Source organism: Nanorana parkeri, unplaced genomic scaffold (assembly GCF_000935625.1).
Source record: "Nanorana parkeri isolate BGI_ZX_2015 unplaced genomic scaffold, ASM93562v1 scaffold2088, whole genome shotgun sequence".
Taxonomy (NCBI): Eukaryota; Metazoa; Chordata; class Amphibia; order Anura; family Dicroglossidae; genus Nanorana; species Nanorana parkeri.
Genome location: NW_017308356.1, coordinates 162637 through 184533, shown reverse-complemented (window position 1 = coordinate 184533; position 21897 = coordinate 162637). Strand labels below are relative to the sequence as shown.

Here is a 21897-nt window from a genome sequence, read left to right as displayed (position 1 = left end):
TTTTTTTGTTTTGTGTGGGGGGGGGGAGGGAGGGGTTGTGCTTTTCCTAAATTAGTTTTTTTTACACATTTTTAAATAATTTTTTATTTTTTACATTGTTTTAAATAGTTTAAAAAAAAAATACTGTTGGGGGTAGGGAGGGTGGCTACGGTGAAATATCTTGGGACATTTCCCTTTAGAAATTGAGGACCCAGAGTCCTCAATGTCTTTTTCTGCAGCCCCAGCACTCAGTACAGAGGCTTTCCATTCATTCAGAAACTGATGATAGTAAAAAATATTTACTATCACCAGTTTAGGAATGGGGAGGAGCCTCAGTAGTGAGTGCTACTCCCCATTCATAAATGAACAGGAAGTGATGTAAATCACAGCCTGTTCATTCATAACTGGGGACACATAGTACTATGTGTCCCCAGTTATTTACAAACACCAGAGTGATCAGACGATCACTCCGGTGTTTGCTCTGCACAGGATTGGTAAATATCAATATTTATCGATCCCCCGTTCGGCCACACACAGAGCCGCTGTCAAACTGACAGGATGACAGCGGCTCTGGTATACACACCGCTCGGCCATCCTGAATTGCGGCCAGCCGCCGCTCGCTCCTCCGACACAGTTCCCTGCCTGAAGCGGCTCGAGGCAGGGATGAGAGGCTCCAGATGCAGCAGCGATGTAATGTACAAAATATGTACCGTATTTAGGATGAGAGTAAAATAAATGCTGATCTGAGCAGAGTCCAGGTTTACCAATCTAAGTATTCCTTACATTATTTTAATTTTCAGTTACCTTTTACGTAGGTTATTAATATCATAATGTAGGTGTCACAAAGCTGTGATTTTCAAAACAAACAAAAAATAGCAAATATGAGAAAAAAGAAAGAAGTGGTATAGGTGTGACATTATTCTTTTTTAATATATGCTTTAAGTAAAACAATCCTGTGCACTTACATGACACCAACCATGCAACTTCTTTTTCTGAAGCAGAGCTGCCTAAAGTGGCCTTATCTAGCAGTTCCATTAGCTGCTTCTGAAGACATACTGCATCCTTAAAAATGGCTTGAAGAAGATCCAAAACCAGATGGAGTCTTCCACTATATAGTGAATCACTTTCCTGAAAAATAACAAAATTAGAAATTAGGATATTAGTTTGCCAAATAAAAAATTAAATATAAATGTTATCCCAAAACTAAGGCACACTGTAAGAGGCACAATGTGCATCACACATACACTATATTGCCAAAAGTATTGGGACAGCCCTCCAAATTATTGCATTCGTGTTTTCTGTGAAATTTCTTTGCTACTAAATATTCCACATTCAACTGTTAGTGGTATTATAACAAAGTGGAAGCAACTGGGAACAACAGCAACTCTGCCACGAAGTGGTAGGCCACGTAAAATGACAGAGCGGGGTCAGCGCATGCTGAAGTGCACAGTGCGCAGAAGTCGCCAACTGTTTGCAATAGCTACAGACCTCCAAGCTTCATGTGGCCTTAAGATTGGCACAACAACAGTGCGTAGAGAGCTTCAAGGAATGGGTTTCCATGGCCGAGCGGCTGCATCCAAGCCTTACATCACCATGTGCAATGCAAAGAGTCGGATGCAGTGGTGTAAAGCACGCCAACACTGGAGTCTAGAGAAGTGGAGACGTGTTCTCTGGAGTGATGAATCACGCTTCTCTGTCTGGCAATCCGATGGACGTGCCTGGGTTTGGCGGTTGCCAGGAGAACGGTACTTGCCTGACTGCATTGTGCCAAGTGTAAAGTTTGGTGGAGGGGGGATTATGGTGTGGGGTTGGGCTTGGTCCCCTTATTCCAGTGAAGGGAACTCTTAAGACATCAGCATACCAAGACATTTTGGACAATTTCATGCTCCCAACTTTGTGGGAACAGTTTGGGGATGGCCCCTTCCTGTTCCAACATGACTGCGCACCAGTGCACCAAGCAAGGTCCATAAAGACATGGATGAGCGAGTTTGGGGTGGAGGAACTTGACTGGCCTGCACAGAGTCCTGACCTCAACCCGACAGAACACCTTTGGGATGAATTAGACTGGAGACTGTGAGCCAGGCCTTCTCGTCCAACATCAGTACCTGACCTCACAAATGTGCTTCTGGAAGAATGGTCAAACATTCCCATAGAAACACTCCTAAACCTAGTGGACGCCTTCCCAGAAGAGTTGAAGCTGTTATAGCTGCAAATGGTGGGCCAACTCAATATTGAACCCTACGGACTAAGACTGGGATGCCATTAAAGTTCATGTGCATGTAAAGGCAGGCATCCCAATACTTTTGGCAATATAGTGTAAATACACAAAAAAAAAAAAAGAATAGAAATATTATTAAAGCTAAAATATTTTTTTTTTAAATGATCCACACCTTGCAGTGGGTGAATGTTGTAACGAGAATTTGAAGCACTGATGCAGGAAGTGAATGGACATTTTCCAACGCTACTGGTTCCTCTGTAGAACAGACACCACGCACACAAGCGGTTAGAGCTTCCAACCAATGAGCCATATTCTGTTAACAAATACAAGAAATCAAATAAAATCAAAATGTAAGGGCCATAATGTGAAATTATTAAACATCCCAAAAACAATACATAAAATAATCTTTTTGTAATACTTTTTCTGGGGTCAGTGTGTATTTCTGTCTTTACTGCTGAGATTTTTGTTTGGTAGCATGAGCAGCTCAGTCTACTTTCTCCAGAAGATCGCAAACAGGCAGAGAACAATCTTTTATTGCAGAAGAGACAAAGTATTCCTTACTATGCCATTCTTTTTAGACATTTATATTTTTTGTTCCTCTTTACGCACTGTGACAAATACCCACGGATGAGATTTCCAGCTCACAGGATGGCACAGCACTTAGCAATGTCTACCCGGTCATTTTTTGGCTCAAAGGGTGGCTGAGCACATAACAATAGCTTTCTGGATCCAAGTAGCATCCGAATGGAGAGGAGCAACTTCATGGCATGAAACAATATTCAACTCCGTAAGGATCTCTAAAAGAATTCTATCAACACAATATGACCGCAGAGAAATCACCTTAATACATATTAACCCTAGCTGAACCACTATGAAGAAATAGATGTGGCAGCCACAGCTTTAGAGTTCGAAGGTTAAACCCCTGGTAAGATTCTGAGGCAATATTACAACTACTCATGCTTAAAACAACTCTGACATCTTTCTGCTGGCTAGCAGTAGATCTATGCAAAAAAAGCTGAGGGTTTAGAAACCCTTTAAGCTTCTATTCAAAATGTGTACATTAAATTTTTTTAATTTTATTTGTAGTTATTAAAAGGGGGAATTGTAGCATGAAAAATGTTTTTAGCCATTTGGGTAAAAAGAAATCCGTTACTTTTACTTCTTTGTCTGGAAGTGGGCCAGCATAAAGTACAATTTAGGTTTAACGCCATCAAGAGTTAGGTTGGCCATATACTTGTTTTTTTTCTCATTCAGCCTCGCAGGGCTATTGTATTCTTCAGCCCAGAAGACAGATTATATTCTGTGCCGCTGTCAGAATACCCAGCTAAATGGCTGCAGTGTTTGGGCGAGAAGATTTTCAGCCAACAAAAGCCGATTTAAAATCAAAACAAGGAGGTGCTGACAGACAGAGCCAAACACTGCTTTAAGGGCTCAGTCACACTAGATGCAGTGCGATGCGATCAAAATAGTGCTTGTAGCATTTTGATCGCACCGCACAGGTTCAGACCGCAGGCACAATGTGCCTTGCGATCCCGTGCGGCGGATCGCATTGCGGCCGGAGGGCGTGGCTACGGCGCCATTCACTTAAATGGCCCACCACGCCTCCTCCTACCCCACTAAAAAGTGAGCCGGGCACAATGCGAGGCAGTGCGTTCCGGCCAAAATCGGGCCGGAAACGCACTGCATCTAGCATCTGAGCAGTGTAAATCTGAGCAGTGTATGGACAGCTCCATTTTTTAAAAACAAAGATTAAATGGTTGAAAGGGAATTAATAATACTACTGCTATTGAAGCTTGAATCGTAGACCCTTGAAATAATATAAAACACCTGCAACATATTCCTTAATGAATTCTTCAGTTCTGTATTCTGACTTGAGAACTCCGATGACAGTCTTGAGATTTCAGCCACTATATTGTGAAATTCTTTCACAGCCTAAAGAAAAAAAAAAAAGTAAATTGTTTTAAGATTCCAAACCACTAGAAAATATAAAATACATTTAAACTGAAAATAACATTGTTTTTATTTTAAAAAATTGGGTTTTTAAGGTTAGAATTTTATAAACTATTTTAATTTTTATATTTACTTACATCTTTTTTCAGTTTACAACTAAACCTGTTATGAAGTAGAATGGAGGTTACCACTGATGGTCTCTACTTCTAAAGATAACAGCTAAAATAAGCCAAAAACTCCTTTGAATGCTTCACAAAAAAGTGGACCCCGGAACAAACTTGGCAAAATGCACACAGTAAGGAAGTGGTGAATTATCCTTCATAAATTTTTACTGCCATTCCCTATAGAGCTATGCATGTTCAATAAATATTTGTAAAGACTGACACTGTTTACATCATGATATTGTCCTGATACAAGTTTATTCATATATAAAATTCAGATAAAGCCAATGCTTTTCAGAGGCTGAGTCTTGCAGGGTGAGAAACAGTGTATGTGGACTTGGTAGTGAATAGATTGTTTGATTAATGACCATTGTGTAGATTGGCACAATGTCCGCCAGCAGATGGTTGCAGCAGCTACTGAAAATTATATAAAAATATCAGTGTGGTGCTTCAAATCTAATTTCCCTACAGCAGTCACAGCCTAAGGTGACCATGTAAGCCCCTTGATGTGCAAAAGCAGCCAGCCCAGTGTCCATACATCATATATATCAACACCATCTCCACATTATTAGGTGCTAACAATATAAAGAAAAAATATGCAGTAACTCAGCTGCAGTAACTTCCCGGCCAATCAGGAAACCGGGAGGCGAGTCATTAATCGCCGCCCAGCTTCCTGATATGCACGGGAAGCCGGCTCCATGTTCCCCTACGACAACATTGCTGCTCGTTTGATACAAGTGATCTGATCATATCACTTGTAAAAAAAAACGAGCGGCGGCTCCCCGCTGTGCATTCCAAAGCAGGGCTAAATGTACAAAAAAAAACAACTACTCGCCCAGCGCCCAGAACTGCATGTCCCGGGCGATAGGAATTCCACATCCCTGGACATCCTGACAGGACATGTGGCCTGGCCTGTGCAGGAAGGGTATTTGGCTGGCGATGCAAAGTGATGGTGCATCAGAGGAAAACAAACATAAACAGCCATCTCCCTGGGGCCCAACATTTCAAGTGCTTCTTGTACTCTATCCAGCTGGCCCAGACAAGGGCACAATGGACCGCACATAGAGCACTGGTGGGACACCACGGGTTTATATCAAGGGAATTTTACGCACTCATTCAACATTAACGCCAAACTCCAGGCAACTCAACCCAACACAAGAAATCCTATGATTTTCAATGGCCCCTGTTCACACCTGAGCAGCAAAATGCCAGCAGATAAAAGTCAAATGCAGAAAAAAGTACATGAACTTCTTTTGGCAGTTTCAAGTTCATTTTTCCCCCCATAGACTTCTATGGAAACACGCGGTAGAAGAATGTTGCACATTTTCATGCACGTTTGTTCATTGACTGCAATGTTTCTTAAGCTGCCAGTCAAAACATGCATTTTCATGGGCACACATCTTCATACGCATAAAAATGTGGCAAAGTGCAAATAACCGAACGCTGAATCCACGTGTACAAACGCGCAAAAACTATACCGCCAAGTTGTGAGCCTTATGTTCCCGTTAAGGAGATTTCTATCCAGATGACCAAACAGGAAGTTAGGAGAAATCCTCAATGAGGATACAAACAGCAATAAACCTTCACATTTCTCTAAATTCATGTTTTATTACTATGCGTGTCTGAATTGTAGGGATTTTGCTTCCTTTCTCTCTTACTGACCACACCGGAAGTGAGATAAAATCACTACAATGACTATAGAAACAGAAAAAAATACGTGGCAAGGTTTAGAACCCTTCCACACATTGTCCTAAACTAACTGGGGTGCTTTAAACTTTTGCAGAAAACATCACAATACCTTTGGCAGCACTTGTGAAAATACACCTTGTTCCACCTCAACCAAGCTGATATGAGGTAGAAACACTTCTGTAACAATCTTAAATAGTCCTGAAACAAAAAAACAACAACTTTGTAAGTATAAACATTTAAAGTTAAAATACACACAGTTGTTTATGTAACTTACGAATCATCTCCTCCCAGCTGTCTGAACCCTGAAACTTGGAGTGGAATTAATTAAGGAAAAGACTGAACACTGAATAATAATATATAATTATTATAACACATATTTTGTTCACACAGAAATAACCTCACCCATCCTGCCCTCAAACCTGGAGGAAAAGGTTCAATGTCATATTTTTATAATTAATTATGGATGACTTCTGTTCTGATCAGCAAGGGATCCGTACATGGATCCCCTGCTGATCGGAGCAGTTCAGAAAGGATGTCACCATTGTAACATCCATGCCCAGTTTTTTCCTCCACCTTGCAATGGAGGAAAAAATTTAAACTGCCGGATCCCATATGCGTCTATGGGGAATCGGATGTAAACAGACAAGTGTCCATTTACATCAGATTACCCCCAATACCGCACAATCTGGCCCAGTGAAACAGATCTCTGATCCGTCTGCTTCTTCGGACGCACCCTGAGGCAAGGGTAACCTGGTGTAAACAGATGCTCAACCGTTTCCACGTGGCTGCCCATAGACTTGCATTGGGCATCCGATCGGGTCCGCCTGAAAAACTGACAGGTGAACCCGATTGGAATGGCTGCGTGAAAGGGGCCTAAGTGACTTAGAATCTTTGGGAAATTGGACTGTTTGCTCCATGTTTAAATTCAAGAATAATATTGTTACAGTGTATTTATAAACAAAGCCTGAAAACAGAGTTCTCAGGCTGAACTGTATTAAAGCAGCTGCTGTCAGCACTCCTACAGCATAGACTGGGACCTGGTTGTCAAAATTGCAGTCACTCAATTGCAGCCAGTTTCAGTGATTTCAGGCAGCTCAGGAGGTGTGTTGGGCAGTAGACCAGGATGTAGCAGGTACACCCAAGAACTTCACTGAAGCATTTTTTTTGGGTGTACCTGATGTGCCAAAAGGTCCACAACTAGTTAAATACCGTAGAGTGTAAGTCAGGGCAAGGGCTCGTTCACACCAGATGCAGTGCGTTCGGCTCACTATGTTGTGGGGCAGGAGGGGGTGTGGCGGTCCATTGAAGTGAATGGCACCGTAGGCACGCCCTCCGGCCGCAATGCACATTATGCCTTTGGTCTAGTCCGGTCAAAATGCTGCAAGCACTGTTTTGATCGGACCGGAGGCATAATGTGCCTTGCGATCACGTGCGGCAGATCGAATTGCGGCCAGAGGGCGTGGTTACGGTGCCATTCAGTTCAATGGTCCACCACGCCCCCTACTGACCCACAAAGCCACGCCCCCTCCTGCCCCACGATGCAGTGCGTTCTGGCCAGAACGCACTGCATCTGGTGTGAACAAGGCCAGAATGAGAAAAATCAAACATTCAGTATATCTTTCCAACACATTCCCGCAAGTTTTTCCTTTTTAAAAATACTGAACTTGCTAGAAATCCAGTGAGTTTGAAACTATCAGTGCATGCTGCCTGTGCAGAAGTGTGAATCTGGCCAAAAGCAGCCTTGTGGGACATTCTAAAACATTTAATATGAAAAGGGCTTAATGTGTAAAATAAAAAAGTGCCTAAACCTCAATTTCCTTGAAACTTTGCCGCACCAAAAGCCTTCAACTTCCCAAGTTTCATGGATTTGTTTTCCAGAAGGAAAATGAGTGACATTAAAACTTCCTTTTTTTACTTTGTATATCAGGGTAGCACAGATCGTGTCCACATCTGTTATTTAAAAAAAAAAAGTTTAAATTCGTTTTCTAGTGGGTCCCCACATCACTGTCTCCCACGCCCCCTGAAAGGGTGCCACCAGCAGCTGCTATGGAGGAATCCATGCTTGCATGTTCCCGCAGTGGCTGTGTGTGTCCATAGACAGCCCTGCAAGAAGCCACGCCGCTCCTCTCCGCCCAACAGGTTGATTGATAACAGAAGGAGCCTATGGCTCCTGTGCCCTCAATCTCCTACCCCTCAAACAAAAAGTTTGGGTCAGAGGATCGCTGCAGGGACTGGCGGTGGTGACAGGTAAGGGGTGGAGGAAGAGTTCAAAAAAGGTACAGTGCGGTTCCATCTAAATATCTGACATTTCCAGGTGTGTAGGCTAGAGTTGCCCCTGTTTGCAGATTTTCCTTTATTGGACCTTGGTGCATAGCTGGGAACACACCTGGAAGTATCAGACAATGGCAACACCCAGAGCGCTCAATGTTGAAGATTTGATGTCCTAACTAGGGATTTGCATGAGCTTGGAACTAACCAAGTCAACCTAAAACCGTCAGTGACACCACCTCCCCTCCTGGGCCAATCAGCTGTGGCCTGGGCTTTTCCCCACCCCTGTTACACTTAGGTGTGGGGGGGAAGGGAATGCCCTGGCCACATACTAGGCCAGGAGGCAGTTGCTCACTGACAGTTTTAAGTGGACTTACATGAACCTGGTTTGCTCCCAAGTCCACCCACATTCCCAACCACCTGAAAGGCAAACATTTATCTGCCTTGTTTATCCGCTGCCCACATTGTACTTGTTATCCACTGAAGAAACACGTGATTTAGTAGACATGGAGTGGTTACAGGTCCTCTTTAAAATGATTTCCACCTATGTTAGACAAAAATACAATTATAATGCAAAGGTGAAACATGTAAACAAAACGCCGTGTATACACATCTATGTCCACGTCTTATATAAAGTAGGATATCAGAAGTTTGGGCAGAGCTTGTTGTAACTCTCTCCGGCATGTCTCCTGGCTCCAGCTCCTCATCTCCTCCAGTGTGTCTGTCTGCGACATCTTCCCTGGTGACCGGCTAACTACTGACTGTGCCTGTGGATGAGGAGAGTGTCGCCAAGTTCCATGAGTCCGGGCGGTCTGTCCGCTCCGTGTTGTACTGTCACCGCGTCAGTATGTGGAAGTTCTGCAGTTTAATGACACCAGTACACCCGGCTGTGTCCCGTCTGATCACTGTACTGTTCAGCCATTGACAGAGCAGCTAGTCCTGGGTGCGCGGGAAACAAACTGGCCCCGCCTGATCCTTTACCTCAGCATGTGACGTATGAAGGAAAAAGTCCTATGTGATGTCAACGGATTTTCCTAGCCGTGCTTTCATGGAATCTCTGGCTGCTGGCACAGGCTGCGGATGAAGCCTCCTTCTGATAAGCTTCCTGCAGTGAAAAACTTTCACAAGCAGCCCTCCTGTGCTGTTCAGAGGTTTACATGTCCTCTCATGAGAACCTCTTCTATTGCAGACAGCTTCTGGGTTGTACTGTCAAGACTACAGTATTTGTATAGTTGCAAAGTAATTTGTATAGGTCTCAAAGTACCGGCCCGCGAGCCGGTACTATGCAGCCAGCTCACAAGTCAGGTGATTGATTGGTAAGGTCTGCTGCAGACCTCACTAATCAATCACCAAGGATCGTGCTTCCTCACACAGCCGCCTCCCTGCAAAAAGTAGTAAGCAGGAGAGGGGGCTCTGTATTAAATTATTCATGTGGGTGGGTGGGGGATAGGGTTGCCACCTTTTCTTTCGAAAACTCGAACACTCTAGCAACGCATAGAGATTTTTTGGGGAGAATGAGTTGCGGCTCATTCATATAAATAGCGCTACCCATTCATATGTAAATATCAGAGTCAAGACTATTTTCAGTGGGGGGCCAGAAGCCCCTATCTTAATTTTGGTTGCCCCTATCTGCCTGACATCATGTGTCCGGATCTCAGCTGCCATGAAACCCGGACACAGCTTTCAAAACCCGTACTGTGCGGGTGAATCCCGTAAGGTGGCAACCCTATTGGGGGACGACTGGGACTATTATTTTATATGTGGAGGGGGTATTTTTTTGTGTATGTACAGGGAGGTGTATTATTTTATATGTAGAGGTGTAGTATTTTTTTATGTGTAGGGGGGTTTATTTTTAGGCGGGATTAGGGATTCCTGCGTTAGGAATTTGCGTTTTCCTACAGTAGGAATCCCTAATCTGACGTTTGCAAGCAGCATCTGTCACCAATTAAAGTTAATGATCGGGTGACAGCAGCTGAATGTAAACGCCTGCACACCGCATGTAATCACTCCCTGGATGCACAATTGATGCGTCCAGGGATAGTGATTGATTCCTAATCACATGTAATTATATCACATACCATTACATGCGGTGTGCAGGCGTTTACATTCAGCTGCTGTCACCCGATCATTAACTTTAATTGGTGACAGATGCTGCTTGCAAACGTCAGATTAGGGATTCCTACTGTAGGAAAACGCAAATTCCTAACGCAGGAATCCCTAATCGCACCTAAACCTACAGATATGAATGGGGCCTTATTGTGTGTGTATTGGGGTCCGTTGTTCCATACCGGATATAGTTACATTTTATTTTAAAGTAGGAAATTTGGCAAGTGGCCCCCATGGGAGAAATACATTTGTTGAGTGGCCCCCCGAGTGAATTGAGTTTGAGACTCCTGACTTTGTGTATAAGTGGTGTGGCATTGTTCTACGTATGCTAGGAATTAGGGGTATGCTGAAGAGAAGGTGGGAGAAAAATAATTGTGTCAGTGGATGCAACAATAACCCCCAGCATTGGTGTCACTGCACACCGTAATAACCCCCAGCATTGGTGTCACTGCACACCGTAATAACCCCCAGCATTGGTGTCACTGCACACAGTAATAACCCCCAGCATTGGTGTCACTGCACACAGTAATAACCCCCAGCGTTGGTGTCACTGCACAAAGTAATAACCCCCAGCGTTGGTGTCACTGCACACAGTAATACCCCCAGCGTTGGTGTCAATGCACACAGTAATAAACCCCAACGTTGGTGTCACTGCACACAGTAATAACCCCCATCGTTGGTGTCACTGCACACAATAATAACCCCCAGCGTTGGTGTCACTGTACACAATAATAACCCCCAGCGTTGGTGTCACTTCACATAGTAATAACCCCCAGCGTTGGTGTCACGGTACACCATCGTTACACGACCTCCCTCCGGTCCCCTCTCCTCTGTCAGAATGCGGAAGTGATGTACTGTACATCTCCCTGGATAAGACACCAACTTCCGGTAAGGTGCAAGCCAACCTCTGGCTTATCGGACACCTCCAATTGAAGTCCCTCCTTGATGAATCTTCCCAGGTTTAGGCTACACTCCTCCTGGAAAAATCCATCCAGTAAGGCCATGACAGCCTAGGCCCAATACTCAGGCCCTAGTTCAACAGCATGTTTGTCCTTCATTGACAGCAGGTCTAGGGATACAAGACTAACACACACCCTCTCCCACATATGGCAGTATCCAGCTGATCACAAGATATTGCATAAATACTGTACCATCAGCAAGAATTTCAAAGACCCATGTACTGTAAACCTCAGATAATTTAATGTAATTATTAATAATAAGTTAAACTCTTCCACCACACACATTTCTGCACACAGAATATAGACAGAGAGCTAAAACTTTATCTGAGTCTACCCTAAAGTGGAACTAATGGATCCAATACTCAGTTGACATCTTATAACCAGCTTCTTCTCGGTTCGGCATCTTCAGCCACCTTGATTGGGTGGGCTGGGTTGATGTAACTCCCAAGCTTGTGCACGGGAGTCCATTATTCCTGGTGCTAAGGAATGCCAAGAATATGCACTGAGCTGCATAAGCACAGCTTAGTTACAATTAGAAGAAGTTTGCAAGCAGGCGGGTAAGAATGTTTGTTTTATTATTGAAGAGACATAGTATGACTGTTCAGCAATAAAAAGCGTGGCTGCTCACACTGTTTTGTTCAGTAAAGTAACATTCCCTATTAAAGAACATTTTCGCTTAAGTAATTGGAAATCGCTTAGCAACTAGAAACTGTTAAGACAATTAATACTTTGGTGAGGAGTTAGTAATATACAGCAGAACTTACTAGAGCAGCTAAGTAGTTCTAAGTATTATATAACATAGCATATTGAGTGCATATATGGGGGTGTGTCTGGGTTATGCTCTGTGCAGAGTGGTCAATATGGTGCCCTTTACATTTGTTGTCAGTGGAAAAATGCCTCCTTACATTGTTGGTTAGTGGGAGAAGTGGTGACTCATGTTGGTCATAAGTGGAGAAGTGCACCCCTATATTGCTGGTCAAGAAGTTGCCCTTTACATTGGAGGTAAGTGGAAATAAGCCCCCTTATATTGGTTGTTAGTGGAAAAGTGTCCCTTATGTTGGCAGTTAGTAGATGTCAGGTACCTGCCCGCGGGAGATGCCGAGTCCCTCTGCGGGGACGCAGACAGAGAGGGCGTCCACCGGCACGTCCCGGCCGCGCAGACGCAAGAAGGCCCGGCGGGTCACGCCCCATGCGGAGTGACGTCATCGCGGCAATACGGCGCGTTGACGTCATCACGCCGGTGCATGCGCAGTAGCACGTCCTCGGTCTATATAAAGCACCACAGGACGCCCATTCAGTGCTGGGTGATCTTCAGCCAGCTCTGGAGGGTTCTGCTGTGCTCTTATGCCTGTTCCCATTGTCTCACTTGCCTTGCTCCTGCTCCTGCTCCTGCTCCTTCCCCATTGGGATTCCTGTTTCCAGTGCCTTCCTATTACCGACCCGTCTTGTCCACAGACCCCTCTCTGGTTAACCCCTTGTACTCTGCTGCCCGCACGTTATTGACCCGGCTTGTCTCAAGACCTCTCTCTGGTTAACCCCTTGTACTCTGCTGCCCGCACGTTATTGACCCGGCTTGTCTCTTACTCTCCCTTTTGCTGAACCCTTCAAGCACGACGGCTATTCTGCCCGGTCACCAAGTAGACCTCGTGACCTCAAGATCCGCATCCAGCACTCGTGCATCCCCTGCCTGAACCTACTGTTCTCAACCCCAGTGGTCATCAGACGGGGTTGCAAGGGAGGTCCTCCTCGTCACTTTGGGCCCACACCTCGATCCTAACAGTAGAGGAGTTCTCCCTTATACCGGTGATCAGTGTAGTGCACCTGTCCAATTACATTGTTGTCACTGATGTAGTTCCCCCACTACAAAATGATTTCAATAGATTACAGTACATAGCTATACAGATAATATTATTGTTAGGTACCTGTACTTCTATTTGGAACTACATGGAACTAAAAATATGTGTATTGTTCATAACTCTCCATGGTAATAAAAGGTCCCTTTGTCATGGGTTAGTGATGGTCAAAAAATGTGTGCTCTACTTGATGTGGAGGAGTAGCAGAAAGTGATTTCAAAGGATGCCATTACCTTTTTTCCCTGAAAATTGAATGTTCTGGGATTCAGTTTTTTATGCTGTTCCAAAAGTCCACTTTTATGCAAAAGACCCATGGACCAGAATAGTGATGTTCAATTTTTTATGTTTACCAAACTTTAAAAAAAAATGTTTCATTTTTTTCCCATCCTTGTCTTTTGGCATCTTGGTAACACAATAACATTCTAAAGCTTATGTTTTGCCTAGTTGTTTAATGATAATGTACCAGTGAACAGCAAGTTGCTTTGAATGGATTACATAGCTATACAGTAATTACTAATAAAGTCTAACTGTGTTTACAGTTACACTATACATATTTTCTGTGCAGTTACGCTTTAAGCTGTTTGGCAAGGGTGGTAACCTTGTCATTAGGGACAATAGTTAATAAGAAATTATGGATATGCATATTCTTTCTAAACATCAATTGTATTAAAAAGTCCCTTTCTGATGGGCTAGCAATTGTCAGAAAAAAAGTTGTTTGATCTAACGGATAGCGGAACAGCAAAAGTCATTTCAAAGGATGTAATTTCCTTTTTTGAAAAATGAACATCCTATGATACTTTTTTTTATTCCAGAAATTCACAGAATATACAAAAGACCCTTTATCTCAGGGAAGTCCCTTACTGAGAATGTTGCGGTTTTAAAACTCTATGTACATGTATTGCCAATTGCCATCCTATGCAAGAGATGGCCCTCACCTCATTTCCATCTTATAGGACATAGAAGTATTTGAGGATACATTGCTGGTGGGATTAAATGCACAAGGCACAGTCTCCTCTGCTCTAACTTGCATGGCCGCAAGGAACTAAGTGAAAGCTCCTAATGGGGAGCAGGACTGCCGAGGAGACTGCTGGCGGCTGCGGCCCAGTTCCTAACAGACCATGGACTGGTACCAGTCTGCGGCACGGGGGTTGAGGACCCCTGCACTAGATGAGATTGAGGCACATAGTAAATAAGTCTTTTTTTCCTGTGCTCCTTAGCATCATGTAAAGGTGTTATTACACTCAACCTGAAAAGATCCAAAGTATAAGAACATTCATCATTACCTCTATACACACATAACGAATGTTCACAGAGATTCACGGGGAGAATGGCTCTACAATTTGCTTAGAAATAGACCTGTTTCAGTTATTTTAGTGGTTTTACTCACTTCTCTGAACTCAAGGATATGTGCGAGACATGTATATAGAAGGAGGAGTTTGGATCAATTTTCCTGTGCCATATGGCTTATTTAAATTCTTCCACATTAACCTATTTTCTTTTGTAAATATTAATTTTGAACTTGGCAATACATGTAATAGTAGGTCAGTTAATTTGGGGGTCTAAAGATTTGTATAGCGATTTGTCCATTGCAACTGTATGTACATTTGTGCTGTGTAAATTATTCAGCTGTTGTAAGAATTGGCCAAAATCAATTGTTTTGGGGCTATTTTCTCTTATTATTATTAATATTATTATACAGGATTTATATAGCGCCAATAGTTTGCACAGCGCTTTACAATATAAGGAAGACATTACAGTCACAACACAATTCAAGACAAGATGGTAAGGAGGGCCCTGCCCGTGAGGGCTTACAATCTAAAAGGGAGGGGCAAGTGATACATGAGGAGATAGCTGCGCGGGGATGATTGTTTGAGAAAGTGATTGTTCAGTGGTTAGGGTGAGGTGGGATAGGCTTCCCTGAAGAGATGAGTCTTAATGGATAGCCTAAAGGCAGTCAGTGTGGGAGATAGACGAACAGGTTGGGGTAGAGAGTTCCATAGGATGGGAGACACTCTAGTGAAGTCCTGGAAGCGAGCATGGGAGGAGTTGATGACGGAGCTGGAAAGCAGGAGGTCTTGTGAAGAGCGGAGGGGACGGTTAGGGTAATACTTTGAGACCAGGTTGGAGATATAGCCGGGGCAGAGTTGTGGATGGCTTTGTACGCGGTTGTTAATATTTTGAATTTTATCCTTTGGGCTATAGGAAGCCAGTGCAGGGATTGACAGAGGGGGGTTGCAGACACTGAGCGGTTGGTTAGGTGGATGAGTCTAGCAGCTGCATTCATGATAGACTGAAGGGGGTCTTTCCTGTCAGCTCCATGGCAGCACACAAATGGGTTAACCCCCCATCCTCCCCCTAATCAGGATAGTAGCTCATAAATTTGCACGAGTCGCCTAAGCAGCTGTTCTTTTTTTTTCCTCCCTAATCGATAGGTTGTGTGCAGTGTGCCTACCTTGCAGGGATAAGATCCTTGCTGACCGCCTATGGCTGTATGGCGAAGTCCCTTCTTCTGCTGCCTTAAACAGGTCAGTCCTTGGGAGTCCCCGCTGGTGAGCATCGGGGCTAGCAAGCCGGGTGCAAGGCACCTGGGTCATGCAGTGGGGGAAGGCTTGTTGTGCGCAGGGAATCTGTTCTGTTTTTCTTTTCACATGTTGCAGGAAGCCTGTGACTGTGTGGTCCGGCCGGCGGCTGTTGGAACGCACGCTGTGCGTTCCATTGAGCTCACTTCCGCTGACCGACTTCCGGTTTCGGCTGTGGTTCGTTCCGGCGGGGATTGGAACGCCTTGTTCATTCATACCCGCCGCCGGGCCGCCTTCGGTGAAGGATCGGTGGTCCTCGTCAGGGGCCGGTGGGGAACGCAGATGCGTCCCACTGCTCAGGTCCGGTCTCTGGGCGGAGCCTTGGAGGCGGGGCCTGTGGGCAGAGCCGGCTGCCTCAGGCTATTTTAGTCTGCTGGATAGCAGCATAGGAAGGAGGTGTCTGGCTGGGTGCTCCTTCACTTTGAGTGCTGTGCTTATAATGATTGCAGGTTAGTGGCAGTTTTCCAGGTAACTTCTTGGTGTAAGTGCCGTTTCCATGCTACAGTGATTTTTGCATGTCATTTTTCAGTATGCCTCTGCATAAGCCTTCCCCTGCTAAAGATCGCCAATCATTGAGAAGGTGGGCACTTGCCTCTTATGTAGGTCATGGTTCAAGGGCAGTACTATGTTGCTATTTTATTTTTTATTTTTCATGTTTCCAGTTCTAGGTCCAGGTCACGTTGTGGCCGTGAACGTGGGCGATCCTCTACTTCAAGTCGGGGTCGGTCTCCTTCTCCGCTAGCCAAACGCTCGCAGCGGTATGACAGGAGGCTCCGCAACAGGTCTCCGTCTGTAAATCAGCGGATTCCCTCTGCACTGCCGGGTACTTCTCATCACCCGCAGCCTCTCCCAGAGGGATGTTGGGCTTGTCCCAATAGGGCTTTGCCTGGTAAGACTGCGTGCCAGTCATGTTTCTTTGAGGCCACTAAGGACAGAGATGCGGACACCTCTCAGGTCATGTCTTTAATGAAGACAGTTTTCCCGGATACCTTGAAGGAGTTCTCTGCAGCTCAGATTCTGCAGCAGGGCGAGCCGAGTCAGAGGCCAGTCTCCGGGGCGAGGCCTGGGCCGTCGGGAACGGTCGGAGCCGGTAGGGGCCATGTCTCTTCTGAACCCCATTCTAATTCTTCCTCTTCTGAGGATGAAGATGACCAATCTGGACGTACAGTGTACGTCTCCCGTCACGAAGGGGTTAAGCATGTTAGGAAAGAAATGTTGTCTTTTCCCTTCATGGATGAGATTAAAGATATCATCCAGGAGGAATGGGGTCAAGTCGAACGGAAGGCTTCCTTCCGCAATTGGTTTTCCAAGCTGTATCCCTTTAAAAAAGAGGATTTTAAGCAGTTGGAAGAATCTCCTGTCGTGGACGCAGCTCTCATGAGATTGGCTAGGCATGTCACGTTGCCTTTGGACGATGTTGTCACGTTTTCTACCTTATGGCAGGAGGTGCCTGTAAGCCAGCAGTGGCCATGGCGGCTACCGCCAAGGCTCTGGAGGCATGGGTCGACAGCGCTGAGGCCGCTGTCTCGGACGATCTGGGTAAGACCGAGATCCTGTCCATTCTGCGTAACATCAGGCTATCATCGGCTTTTTTTGCCGAGGCTTCGGGTGATGTTGTCAGATCCTTAGCCAGGGTTATGTTGTCCGCAGTCACGGGCAGAAGAGCCTTGTGGCTCAGACCATGGGTGGCTGATCCCACCTCTAAACGGGTGGTGTAAGATCCCATTTGAAGGTCAAACTCTGTTTGGCAACAAACTGGACACCGCTATAGCCAAAGCCACTGGCGGGAAGTCCGAGTTCATTCCGCAAGATCGGAGACTGATGAAGCAAAGAAATGCTCTGTTCCGGAAGGAATCATTTAACAGGGGGAAGGAGGCCCGGCCCTACAAGCCGGGGAAGGAATTTCGTCGCCCTTGGCGACCTTCCTAACTTTTCTAGAGCCAAAAAGGGCCGAGTGGGTCCAGCCCAGGGGCCGCAAAAGTGCTTTTGAAGGCTTGCCTGTCCGGGTTTTCCAGGTAGGCGCGAGACTGGCCATGTTCGGGAAAATCTGGACGGACAAGATCTCGGATTAAATAAAAATAAATAATGAAAATAAAATTAAAAAATAGTAAAAAATAAATGTAAAAAAATGTTGTTTTTTTTTCTTGCCTCAGGCACAAAAGGAGCTGGCTACGGCTATGCTCCCGTGGTGCTCGTGCGGCTGCCGGCTGAATGTGTCAGACGCTGCAGATGGAAAGGTGCAGGACACCCCATGTGCAACGTCGGCCACACGAGCACCACGGGAGGACAGGACTCCGGGACATGTAGGGCGCACTGGAATGTAAGCCGGCCGACTCCCTGTGTTCAGGTTGCTGTAGTGCATTGTTTTGCTGTAGTGCAAAACAATATCAGTGTCACTGGGATCTGTAAATCTGCTTTACAGCGTTGTTGTATGTGTTAATATTTCCTGTTCTCTTTCATTGGGTTTCTTGAGTGAGACTTCCAACTCCTTTGGAATGTCAGTGTCCACCTTTTATATTATGCTAATAATACCCTCCACATTGTCAAAAGAGCCCAGGGATGCAATCAATTCAAGAACCATGGGCAGATAACACTAAGAACTTGTAGCCATCATCCCATCTGTGAGGCCAGTGTCTGAGCTGACAGCCTTATCTTTCAAGCAACCCATTTTTTAAGTTTTGCATAAGGACAAAGTGGTGATTTAATCCTAGGAATTTTATTTAAAGTTTAACTCCAGGAGTTAAGCCTTGCAGTGGGGCTACCCCAACACTGCAAGGGTTAACTACTCGTTTTATCTACAGCAAAAATAAAGAAGAAATACTAGAGCGATCCTTAGTCCTCCTTAGATGCTATATTGGTCCCCACAGCCTCTTCTCCCCTGATCTCTGGCAGTCTAAGTGACATTCTCATGTCCAATATGGGTCTATTACAGGTGAAGACAAGGGACATACCACCCCCCGAGTGGAGGGGAAAAGAGGTGAGCGGTCACTACCGCAGGACAGAGGATCAAGTATTAGTATTTCTTCTTTATTTTCAACCCTAGAGAAAAATTAGGTGTGTGGGGTGCCTCACTGCACACACCTAATGTGTGTGTGGGGGTGCCTCACTGCAAGGGTCAACTTTTCAAAATCCTGGAGTTCTTCTTTAAATGTATAGATCAGGGGTGGCCGTACAATAAAAAAAAAAGATAGGAAAAAGAATAGGAAAGATTAAAAAAATACATAAATCTATAAATACAAAATACTGACTGAAAAAATATAAACAGACAGCTTTGCCTGTGTCAGAGGCAAGTGTCTAACCCAAACCACCTTGTAAAACCTATGCCATCCTATGCCCTTAGGTTTCCCCCCTGTAGCTATGCCTACAGTACGGTGGATCCTAACACCATCAGGAAATGCAGCAAGGAGTTTCTTTGCACCACATACTCAGAGTGGGCCATTTTGCCTTCTACCGACCACTCTTGGATGGCGACAGTAGATCCCCAACAGATTTTTCCCTTTATATTGAAGAGTGGTGAAACTTCCCCTAGAAGTCTATCCAAAAAAATTCCTCCTCCTTAGTGCCAGCACTCCAACACTCTTCCTTCTAACTGCCATGTACCCCAATACTTCCTCATATTCCTAAAAAGCATTTAAAATAAACAATTACACATGCAACATATGTGAGGCCAAAATATGGAGTCACTCATGCTGTACATGAGAGTTCCACTGATTCGAAACACCATATACAGCTTAAAGAAAATCTATGAGGTGAGTGATTTCCACTCATCCTCATACCATGTTTCCCCGAAAATAAGACCTACCCGATAATAAGACCTAGTACTATTTTGGGGAATTGCTAAAATATAAGACCCCAAACATACCCCAAAAATAAGACCTAGTTGTGACCTTTCCCAGGGCCGGTGATTGCATAAGGGGAAACTTGAAGAGCCGCGGGAAAGGCGGGAGAGAATCGGCGGTGCCAACAAAGCCAGCGCTAGAGGAAGCAAGGAAGCAGCAGAGGGAGCAAAGCCGCACAAGCCGATGCTTCCTCTATAGTGCCAGCTCCTGTCACAGGCGAAGTGATACCAAATGCACTCCGCCTGTGAGGAATGAATAGTGAAAGCGCGCTTCACTCATTCTGGCCAGCAATTGGTTACCAAATTGCTCTTGGAAAGGTACGGCACCTCTGATTGCCCTGATCACCCTATTCTTAACTTTGACGATTTGGATTTGCATTCATTTTGGATTGTTGTACATTAAAAAAAAAAAATAAGACCTACCCCGAAAATAAGACCTAGTATAATTTTTTTAGCCCCCAAAAAATATAAGACAGTGTCTTATTTTCGGGGGAAACACAGTAGTTAGAGCCGACCTGTAACAAAGAAGCTGTCACAGGTCGGCTCTATCGATCGGGAAGTGAGCAGAAACATGCACCAATCCGCTCATTTCCCGATTAGCCGGCTGTCCGACTGTCAGTCACAGCTCCCCGCAGGGATTCCTCCTCCCCTCTCCGATCCTCCAGCACTGAGTGGAGGAACGAACGGTGGAGGGGGCAGGCACAGCTGGCTCTGCCTCTAGCCAGCTGTCACTCACGCAGCTGGGTAGATTTCAACAGTAATGTCGGGATCCGTCCCAGCTGCGGCGTGTATTGCAAGCAATAGCCTGCAACATACTGAGCTTTGCATCACGGGAGGATGCAAGTTTATGTCCTCCCATGACCCTAAAGAGAACTATGAGGAAAAACACTTACCCCATAGTTCTCTTTTAAAGGCATCTCCCAAGCATGTAATTGAAAGGATTGATGTTTTCCCATGTAACCCTAGAAGTCCCATTAACGACTTGTTCACACCAAGTGCGTAGCAGATGCAGAACAGTTACAGAACGCATCAAAAGTGCATCCCATGTATTCCAATGGTATTTTGGGCTCTAGTTCACACAACAGCGTTCAGTTCCAGAGCATGTGGAAAAACTGCAGTATGCCCTATTTTTTCTGCTCTGGAATGCACCAAAACACATGCAAACGCTTTAAAAATGCATACAAACACACTCAACTACACCTAAAAGCCCATTTTAGGCCTAAAAAATAAAAACAAACCGGAACACGGAAAAACCGGAGCAAAAAGCACTGCACTGCATATGCAGAAACTCTTGCAGATCTGGTCCGGATTTGGTGTCCTAAACCCAGAAGGAAGGACAGTGCCAGCCCCAATTCAGAGATGATTTCAGAATCTACAGCCGAGTGATACACAAATTAGATACATTTTTCATAATACCCTAGTATTATGAAAGCATTTTAGCATTTTTAAAATTTTACTTCTGAGTTTAGTATCACTTTAAACATTGTCACATTAGATATGAAAGTGTAGTAGGGATTTTTTTAATATCTTGGAAAATGATTACAGGAAATCTATTCACATTAACTGAACACAAATCATCTACTTCCCGCTTCAAAATCTTTGATGTGTGAGCCAGATACCAAAGAGTTGTTTAAAGAAAGCAAGCACCATTGAAAATATTTATCTAAATTCACAATTGGGTTTATCTTATAAACCAGTACAGTAATTCTAGAGGATTTTTAGGACACTATTCCTTAACCTCCTTAAGTTAAGTGTGGCTCTGGGTTAATTTTCTGTACCATAAGCGGTAACCCCGAGCCACACTCGGGAATACACAGCACGTCTCTTACCTTCTTCCTTGAGCCGCGCTGGGTCCTCCAGCCGATGCTGACATCCGTCTTCCAGGTTCTGTCCCTTGCGAGCGTTAGCGGGAGATTTAAAAGTTAAAACAAAAAACAAAAAAAAATAGAACCAAAAAAGGAAAGGAAAAAAACGAAAAAATCATACCGCCAGGGAGGTTAAAGCTGAACTCTAGGCAGATTAAAAAGTGATAAATGAATGCAATTCTGTTTCCTCCAATACAACTTGAAACTTTTTTATAGCTTAGTGTAGCAGTTATACAATACCGTATGTATTACAGATAACTTTCCCAATTGCTCGAAAGTTACAATACAGTCTCATAGAGATTGTAGTCCATCACAGGACTGAGCTTGGAGAGGTGGCTACTTTACAACTCACATATGGACCATGGAGAACAAAACTAGCCACCGTCCAGAAGGAAGGACAGTGTCAGCACCAATTCAGACATGATTGAAGGA

General features: G+C 44.6%; 1 protein-coding gene across 1 annotated transcript in view; it reads right to left on the bottom strand.

Annotated features, from left to right (window-relative positions):
- Window positions 1–21408, bottom strand: part of CUNH1orf112 (chromosome unknown C1orf112 homolog) — a gene marked incomplete at its 3' end in the record, with an annotated part of 47690 nt that extends 26282 nt beyond the window's left edge. Inside the window, exons 1-8 of the mRNA XM_018572624.1 lie at window positions 21404–21408; window positions 10233–10237; window positions 8910–9015; window positions 6272–6311; window positions 6107–6195; window positions 4025–4129; window positions 2370–2510; window positions 945–1107 (exon numbers count right to left, since the gene is read on the bottom strand). Coding sequence (XP_018428126.1) covers window positions 945–1107; window positions 2370–2510; window positions 4025–4129; window positions 6107–6195; window positions 6272–6311; window positions 8910–8999 — 628 coding nt within the window. The remainder of the gene's footprint in view (window positions 1–944; window positions 1108–2369; window positions 2511–4024; window positions 4130–6106; window positions 6196–6271; window positions 6312–8909; window positions 9016–10232; window positions 10238–21403) is intronic.
- Between the last annotated feature and the right edge of the window lie 489 nt (window positions 21409–21897).